Below are 9,186 nucleotides of genomic sequence, written 5' to 3'. Positions count from 1 at the left end.
TCTATGCGAATTTAGAACTTGAACTTATCTTTAAAAAAATTAATAAAATGCACGTCGGATGCCGTATGACCACAACAAAATCTATCCAAAGTTACGAAAGAAATGTTTTTTTTTTAAGTTCGTAGCTAAAACGAATTAGCAAATTTCTTGCGCTGCTAACGTAATGCGCGGAAACATGATGTAAATTTAATTTTTATACATAATAACGTACGGATTGCTCATGACAAATTTATTTTATAATGCATGACATTACTGATATGCATAATGTGTTTGTATTTTCAAGTTAATGCATTCCGACAAACGTTATACACGCTTATTGAATTGTAGCTAACATTTATAGGAATCGTCCCATGTTACGCTGAAACACGCACGCGTATTATCAGTATATAATTTTAGAATAGATAATCCGTTGGTCACGCGACAAGCAACATGCATCGGCAGCCGGTTTGTTCACCTTACACTAAACTCTCGCGACCAGTGGTGCTTCTTTAGAAACAAAAAGTTATGGATGGATAAACCGGGAAATCGTTGAACGGAAAAATAAATACGCTACCAATCGCGGAGCTGACGGAAGATGAACGAGTCGGTCTTAAATTGTTGACAATTATCGATCCAGGAGACCGAATCTCTAATTTCATAGATCTCGCAGTAATCGCTGCTGCGCACATTTATTCTCGTTCTCTCGACCTCACGATTCTTTTATAAAACCTATCCCTATTAATATCCTGAGTATTCATTACTTAAGGAAAGTAAAAATTCGCACAGTGCCCATGTATCGTTGAACAACATCGGTCATTATTTCGTGGAAATGTTGAAACTTTGCATAAAAGCAATTTACATGAGTCAGTATTTCGCATATAAATGTGAAAATAATTACTGTCAATCTAAATCAACGTTTAATTTTTTGATGGAAGAGATCGTTTGGCATTTTAAACCTGCTTAATACAAATCCGCTTTTCTATTAAAAGTTTCTCGATTTTCCAGAAAATGACGGCCAATATTGTGCTACACGCACATCACTCGCGCGAACCTTCAAGATGCCGCCTCCTCTTTCTTCCTACGTTTGCAGTCAGTCTCCCGTTTTAGATTTAGATTGCAGGGCTTTTTCTGCAGATGACAATAGTGCACTGACGTGGGACAGGGATATTTCTTCTTCAACTGACACGGCCGCACGGAGGGTCGCTTACCGATCTCCTTCATCTCGTAGCATGGACACGGTCCAGGATGTACTTTGTGGGGTGGTGGACAGGGACAAAGTACGATAGGTGGATACGGTGGCTTCGGCAATGGAGACGGAGCACAAACTTGCTTGTTTCGTACGTTGTATTTAATCTCTGTGTGAGATCTGTCATCCTTCTCGAAATGTTCCGGCAGTGGTGGACACGGTTTAGGCTTCGTAAACTTCGGCGGAGAGCACGTCACCTTCGCGTACTCCATCTTCGGTGGTGGAACAGTTCGGGGCAGCTCACACTTGCCTATTGGCAGGCAAGTCTTCCTACACGCAGGGTCCATCTTTTTGGGTTTTTGTCTCGCTTTCTCCTTGTTTTGCTGCGACTTATCGCACTTGACTTTCTCTTGGCGACACACGTCGCTCTTTTCCTTGCAAGCTTGGCCACTCTCGTCAGTCTTCTTCGCCTCGGTCGGTTTGCAAATTTTATCCATCGTCTTGCAAGTGGAAGGCTTGCTAGAATCTGATTTAGCAAGTGGGAACAAAGAGCTGTGAAATCCTCGCCGGTGAACTCTATGAAGGGAAATCGGATAATTGTTCCGTTGTGATTTTGGAAGCCTCTGAATGCTTTCGGTAACATCTTGCGAAAGTAAATGTGGGTAAGATGAATAAAAGAGAGGACGTGATGAAAAATATTGTTTGCAAAGTTCTGGAGATGAAAGTTTCCGTTTTAACAGATACTTAGAAGACGGTGCTGATGATTTTAAGCTCTTCGAATGTTGTAGAGATTGTAAACTCTTCTCACTACAGATCTTTAAAAACGACGGCTTCTCGTTTGGTTTTGGATATAAAACGAAACGTAGCAAACTGATTGATTCGTGATGACAAGGCAACGATGGTAGAAAATATTTCTCAATGAATGAATGTGTTTCCAACGATAGATAAGAAGGTGGGGATGACGATTTCGCCATTAACGAACGCTTTAAACATTGTTTTCTTGATTGTTCGTGAATCCAACCGAACGCTTTATGCCTTAAGATTATGTTCCTGGGCTTATTCTCGAAGGAACTAAAATCTCTTGTACAAATCAATTCTGAGTCGAGTATATCTGTTGAATGGAATTTACAATTGCATCGATAAAGCTCTAATCTTCCTGTTCCAAAGATGGGTCTCAAGTTGTGTCGGTTTTTCAAACTAGAACATTCCTCTGGCGTTACTACAGAAGTTCTCGATAAACTCTTCAGGGAAGTTTCCACTTGTTCGAATTTCTTAGCAGCCTGCGGGATCCGAAAAAAAAGACATGAAGAAAGGAAATCGTGTACATTCATATTTTTCTAGAAATAGCAGTAATTCTCCATTTCCATCGGACAATATTTACGATAGTCGCTGATGCCTCCACGTACCTTCTGTCTCTTATTGGCGCAATTCAGCATTTCTCGTTCTTGCACGGTCTCTTAGGTGGGCATTTTACGCAGAATGGCTTTCTTTTGGGTTTGGGCTTGGAGGGATGGCCCGGTGGTACGACGGGCTGACAGGGGCCTTTGGGTGGTTCGCACGGATTCCCTTCTGGTTGACCAGGTGAGTCCTCGCCACAGTCTGGCTCACCTAGCCGCAATACTCTGCCACTAATTGCCTGCTGGTTTTTACGTATTAAATCGTGAAGGATTTTGCTGCGTTTCCTCAATAATGTCGCGGTAGTCTCAACCAGCGCTCTCGGCCCACCTCCCTCCTTTCAAGAGTTTATCAAGGTAAAAGCAAAGTGCTTGTATTCTTTTATGGCAGTAAGGAAAAGAATAACTCAATGCGGATAAAATTCATAAATATAATTAGGCAAAGCTGTGATCTAGCTTAATGCGTCGACGTAGAGATCCTCTGACTTATAAATCGATTCGTTGATTCGTTGTTCTCATTTTTCTTGGCGATCTTTGTTTCTCTCTTTCCGTCCGCACTAGTTCCTGTCTTCAGTGCGTCGCGTTCGGGTCGGAAAATTCGGCGTTTGAACTCCCTTACTTTTTCGATCAGAGTTTGCAATTTTTCGGCAGCGTCCTTGTTGGAAACTTTCTTTGACAACAGCATTTTTCGATCAGCCACTATTAGTTCTTCAATGCTTGAAAAATGCACATACGAGTTAAATCTCGTTAATGGACCTCCGTTGATACATTTATCATTTTTCAATGTCAACATTGTTGCCTCAACATTGTCGTGCTCGTCCTCGAGACGCGGTGATTTTTTGCTAGGCGTTTTCTTGCCCAATTGATGGTCATCTATACCGATCTCCTCTTCGTATTCATCACCTTGAGGGAAGTAGTCGTCGTTGCCTTGTCTGTCCTGCGACAACTTTGATTCGTCTAACCCACACTCGCTACAACGGCAAAGACCAGTGACAAAGTGCTCACGCGGAAAAGAAAAGTCGGAACGTTCCTTATAATCAGTTGCCGAATTGAGATCTTGCTGGAAATCTTTGACAAAATTAATTTCCATAAACTGTCGACGTGAATTGATGATCGATAAAGAATCTTTGTTGATTTGGATCTCATTGGAATCAATCGGTTTTCCACTGTCGGTTATTTCTACCGCAGATTTCATCGGCGAACTTGATCTCTCTCTTCTCTGCGAGAGGACGACCAGAACGATCAGAAATAGAATTTATAATAATTTATTATTTATATAGGAATAAGATTTCCTTTTTCATGTATATTGTGTTGTAAGAGTTTGAACAGCCTAACGTAGCCAATTCAATGGAAAAAGAGGCAGAAGGGAGGTGGAGCCACAGCGATCATTTATTCAGATCATTTTTGCAAGTTTTCAATGTATTTCTATTTCAATGCTTATTTCTTTAATTTAATCGCGTGTAATTTTTAAAAATAATACAAATAATATACTGAAAATTGCGAGATATCAGTATAGTTTTATAATTTGTTTATCAAATGATAAGAAAATTCAAGAAAGAAAAATAATTAATTTCACCAGAAAAGTGAAATTGTAAAAATTCCGAAAGCTTACTTCGCTTATTCCAGATTCTCGAAGTCTGGCAGTCAAATCTTCTTCTTTTGCTTGTAGCTGTAATGAAAAATTACGTTGTCATGTAGTCTAATCAGAACATATACCCGAAGTCATCTCCAAAATTGAAAAAGTTATAATTAAAAAATATAGAATACTATGTAAAATAATATTTATTATTATTCACAGAATTTACAACAAAACTTATATACTTGATAGGTATACTATATAAATAATATTTTCTCTTTTTATGAAGATCACATCGTAGTTGAAATACATTAATAGATTCGATAAATTAGATTTCTTTCTTAAATAATTCATCATTTTCAAATTAACACGGACTTTTGTGATTAATATTTGTTAAAAATTACTGAAAAATTTTTTAATCCGCTATAATGAATTTCTTTGCATGAAACAGAGATTGCTTCAAGAAACATTGTAAACACTGCATAAATGGCATATTTTCAAGAGCCTTTTTCTTTTGCCTTGTCGTCAGAACACTCTGGAGCTTTTTTTACAGTCGGACACGTTTTTTTCTCACATGGATCAACTTTTTTAATCTCTGTACAATCAGGCTTTTTAATTTCTTCTTTCTCCTTTATTTCTTCTTTCTTCTCTGACCTACATGGACTTGTGTCATGCAGTTTATATAAAGTTTCTTCTTGCTTCATGGGACGTTGTCCACGGTAAGGATCTTCTTCTACTCTAGAAATATCATCCTTTTTTACCTGTTTACACGGTTCTTCTTGGACCTTCATCTTTCGCTCGCGAGTTTTATGGCAATCGCGGACACTTTTTTTATCGCAAGACCTCTTTCTCTCTTTGCAAGGAACTACGTCTTGTCTCTTGTCTGTTCGTTTTCTGCTCTCGGAACAATCAATTCTCCTTCTCTCGCATATCTGTTCTCTCTTCGAACATTTCCTTTTCGTTTCACATTTCTCTCTTTTCTTACAAATATCATTCTTGTCTCTATTCTTTTTTAGAGTTCTTTTCCGCTGCATGCAAAACTCCTGTATCTTTTTCCGAATGTCGATCTTTGGTTTATCATCCTCGCAATCTTTTGATGCAAAGTGAATGGCGCTGTTAGAAATTATGTCGGAGAACGAAATCGCGTGGTTCACCGCAAAAATATTTTCCGAACAATACGAATCCAATGCGATTGTCGAGTGCAATCGGATTTTGGCGTGCAGGTCTGGGAGTATGGATTTGATTTTCGAACATGTTTGCTGAATCCAATTTTCCTGTTCAACGACATTTAACGTATCGTGCGTCATTGTTTTGCCCTCACAATTGAATGAAACTACTTCGCGATTATTTTCACGCTCGTGATTTACGAAATTCGACAAGGACGAAGGAAATTTAGCGCGACTGTAAATCTTGTGTAATAATCTCAGTTTATTATTCGATAATACTTCTGGTATTATCCGATCGGTCAATTTCTCCACTGCTCTGCAGTATGCCTCTACATTTGGAGGCACGCCGACATTTCCAAATTTCATCATCAATCTTCTTGCCGGCTTTTGGCCACGATTCAACAAAGACGTCGGCCACGATTGACGATTATTTTCTTTCGCAGCGAGCGCGCTGCAGGATGAATGTCTGATTTTTCTCGTTTCCTTAATCGATCGATGCTTCTTCGACATTTTCACTTCTGGAGCGAAGTTTAGGTAGTACTCCCGAAACGACGGATACATCAAGTGGGAGAAGCATTTGCGAATCGCGACGGTGGCGTAACCTCTTTGCCAGATTTTTACGTTGCTGGAATCCTTCTCACCCAAGATTCTGGTGTAAGGACGCATCCTGCCGCACGCATTGCCCGCCTGAGGACAGACGGAGAGACGATTTCAACATCAGTTCTCCTCTAGGCTCTTTCATTTACGTACGGCCGCTGGTCTTCAGCATCGATTAACTTTATTCGTAGCTTAGCTAACTTTATGTATCCCAGTTTATATATATATGTTTTTTTTTAAATAAAAGTGTTGTCTCGTGTATCTTCAATGCGTGCTTCTTCAGGCTTCTAATGCCAAAGATTTCGGAACTTTACAATTATTTTAATATCTGCGGCACACATTACGGCTGTTCATTTTATTTAAGAAATGACTTAAATAATTACATATGGCCAAGAAAATCTTGTTAAACGTTTTGCAAGAACTTGGGATGGCAGATACATTGATGAATAGATTTTTTTCAACAACGTATTATAGCTTCCGAAAATAACGTAAGTTCTAATCTATCATCTAATAAAGTCGATACCGGCCGTACGTCGCAGGAACGCAAGCATGCGAATTCTGCAATTATTATCGTCTTACGCCAGTAAAGTGGCAATGAGCAAATTTATATTGTGATAATTATTAAAACATATGCATTTTTAGAAGTCATAACATCCGAATATTGAATATAGAAAAACCGATATCTCTCTGTTATTTTTGTATAGATTAGATGATAGAGATTAGAAATAGAAGAAAGGGGAGTGTCTATAATTTTCTAAAGGATTTTCGCAAACCTAACTCAATGTTTAATTTAATTAACCTTAGTAACAATTTGAACTTTTAATTAATAATTGATTCCAAGACGTAAAGATACAGTGAACAACTCTAAAAAAAACACAAAAGATAATCTTGCTTCCCTCTTAATTTTGTGAAATTTCAAAATCTTTATCTTACGCTTGCACTAATAAAGAATTATTTTATTTCGTTGTGACAAAATATAACACAAAAAGGATAACGTTTACTTCTTTCTGTATAAATTTATATGAAGCTTACTGTTTTGAGCATACGTGCAATCATATGCAATATATTACACAATGTATGTACTACATTTGGCGCTGTCTCTACCATAAGTTATACAACTATAATTATCTGTAATGTTTATGTAGTAATAACCCTAAGATCGTTGTATTTCAATGTTATTGCTCAAAGAGAATAATTCTATCGAGCAATTTCGTGTATAAGAAAATGTGCAATTTTATCTTTAACAACGATTATAGTGTGAAACACATGTGAAAGAAATTCCTAGCTTAATTATAAATTTAAGCTATAAGTATTAAAGATTTACTTTTCTATTACCTTCGGCATTATTTCCTCGACGGGTATCAATGAATTGTTAAGTGCCGAAGCTTCTTCAGCTATTGGCAAACGATAAAGAGCTTCCACAAGCTTCTCTATCTGACTCTGCATAAAAAACGACTGGTTACCGTACAGTCTTTCTTTATATTTTATACTTTATTTGGTATACTTTAATATGTAACAACTTTATATTTATCAATTCTAAAGAAAATAATAAGAATATAAAAATAATTCTAAAAGAGAGAAACAAATTTGTTCAATATTTAATATCATAAAAATCATAAATTTTATTGCTTAATATATTGGCAAAACGAAATGTTTGCCTGTAATTAATAAAGAAATTATATATTGAATTTAAGTAATAGACTTTAATACGCTTTGATATGAGTTCAAATGGAAATGAATAATAAATAAGTTAATACTTTACTCTTCCATTATTTTCTTGATGATTATTATTGTCTGTTTGCCTCGTGTTAATTGCTGCATTTGAATGACTACCTTCGTCCGGATAAGATTTCTCCGTGATTGTTAGCATTCCTGATGGCTATTTTATTGATATTTATTTAAAATAATACCGCGTCAACTTACATATTATACTAAATACTTTAAAAAGCGAATTGTGAACAATAAGTAACGTACGATAGGTTTGAATGCCTCCTCATCATGGAAATTGTAATTTGGCAAACTTCTATTAACCGCCACGTCGTATAATGCAAGAGTATTCAGTTTTGCATTATGTCTTAATAACTGAGTTAGAGTCTGTCCGACTTCTCCAGCGCCACCAGTTAAAGCAATCTAATAGGCATTTTTAATTACACCGACGTGTTGATAAAAGAAACGCAAGCAAATAGACGACATAATCTAATAAAATGTCTGGTGAATCGAGTAGAAGCACACAAAACGAAACTACCAAATCTTTCGGCGTGTCGGAAACCAATTAAGTACCTTGAAATATTTGTCGCTAATATGGTTCGGGCGTGACTTAAGGGACTTCACAGCTGATTTTGCGGCTCGAGAAAACATGGTTAAATTATCGGATTAACTTAAAAATTTTTTAACGTCTCCCTCGGACGTCCGACATGTTCAAAATGATCGAGCACACGGCGTTTGTTACAAAATAAGCATCGATTCCTTCAATTTCATTTGTTCGATTACATACGGCAAAAATTAAAATATCATGCGATTTAACATTTTCTGCTAATGCACATATGAATAAAATTAACTTTAATTTTAAAGTTAAGGTAAAAATTTCTATCTCGAAAGAGATATTTCCGCACCATTATAATTTTAATTAAAAGACTGCTTTATTAATTTAACTCAATTATTTTTAGTTACATTTATTTATTTAATTAATAATTAAATTATTTTTTAACAAGGTTTTTACTCATACAAAGATTAGAATAGATATTAGGTGTGAATTAATTTTACTTAGATTTATGTAAAATTTAATTAAATATCTATATTTTGGCAGCATGATGCAAACGCAAATTTTAGTACATATATATGTATATATTTTTTGGTATAAAACATGTGGATTATTAATAAGATCCACATAATTAATGTTGCATTCGTATTCTACATTGCACGATGCAGTCACCTAGTATTGTAGTAAGAAAACAGAAAATCGATAAGACCAGAGGGTAATTCATGTAGAGTAGACCATACGTGTCCCTTTTCTTACCGATTACTACTCTACCAGTTCACTGAAATACCGACAACATATGGTAACTCATTTGTATCGTTGAATGATATCACAACAATATCATCGAATTGCATTTCTAACTACGGTCTAAAATGCAATTTGCTTTTATCATTCTTATAATTAGTAGAAAATATGGTAAACTTATGGATTAATAAATAATAAAATACTCTTTAGATTTATATCATTGAATTCCATCTCTCGAATTTCGAGAAATTACAAGTCCCTAAATGTAAAATTTTTCGAAATCCGTC

At 36.2% G+C, this 9,186-nt stretch overlaps 1 protein-coding gene across 1 annotated transcript in view; it reads right to left on the bottom strand.

The window, feature by feature from the left end:
- Positions 1-1,032: 1,032 nt before the first annotated feature.
- LOC105565488 overlaps positions 1,033-9,186 on the bottom strand; it is a 10,341-nt gene continuing 2,187 nt past the window's right edge. Inside the window, exons 3-10 of the mRNA XM_012018734.1 lie at positions 7,873-8,028; positions 7,661-7,777; positions 7,234-7,338; positions 4,654-5,988; positions 4,172-4,228; positions 3,179-3,778; positions 2,640-2,897; positions 1,033-2,445 (exon numbers count right to left, since the gene is read on the bottom strand). Of these exons, the coding sequence (XP_011874124.1) occupies positions 1,033-2,445; positions 2,640-2,897; positions 3,179-3,778; positions 4,172-4,228; positions 4,654-5,988; positions 7,234-7,338; positions 7,661-7,777; positions 7,873-8,028 (4,041 nt within the window). The remainder of the gene's footprint in view (positions 2,446-2,639; positions 2,898-3,178; positions 3,779-4,171; positions 4,229-4,653; positions 5,989-7,233; positions 7,339-7,660; positions 7,778-7,872; positions 8,029-9,186) is intronic.

This window comes from Vollenhovia emeryi, unplaced genomic scaffold, assembly GCF_000949405.1.
Source record: "Vollenhovia emeryi isolate VEMERY1.0 unplaced genomic scaffold, V.emery_V1.0 DF939152.1, whole genome shotgun sequence".
Taxonomy (NCBI): Eukaryota; Metazoa; Arthropoda; class Insecta; order Hymenoptera; family Formicidae; genus Vollenhovia; species Vollenhovia emeryi.
This window is presented reverse-complemented; position numbering and strand designations above follow the sequence as displayed.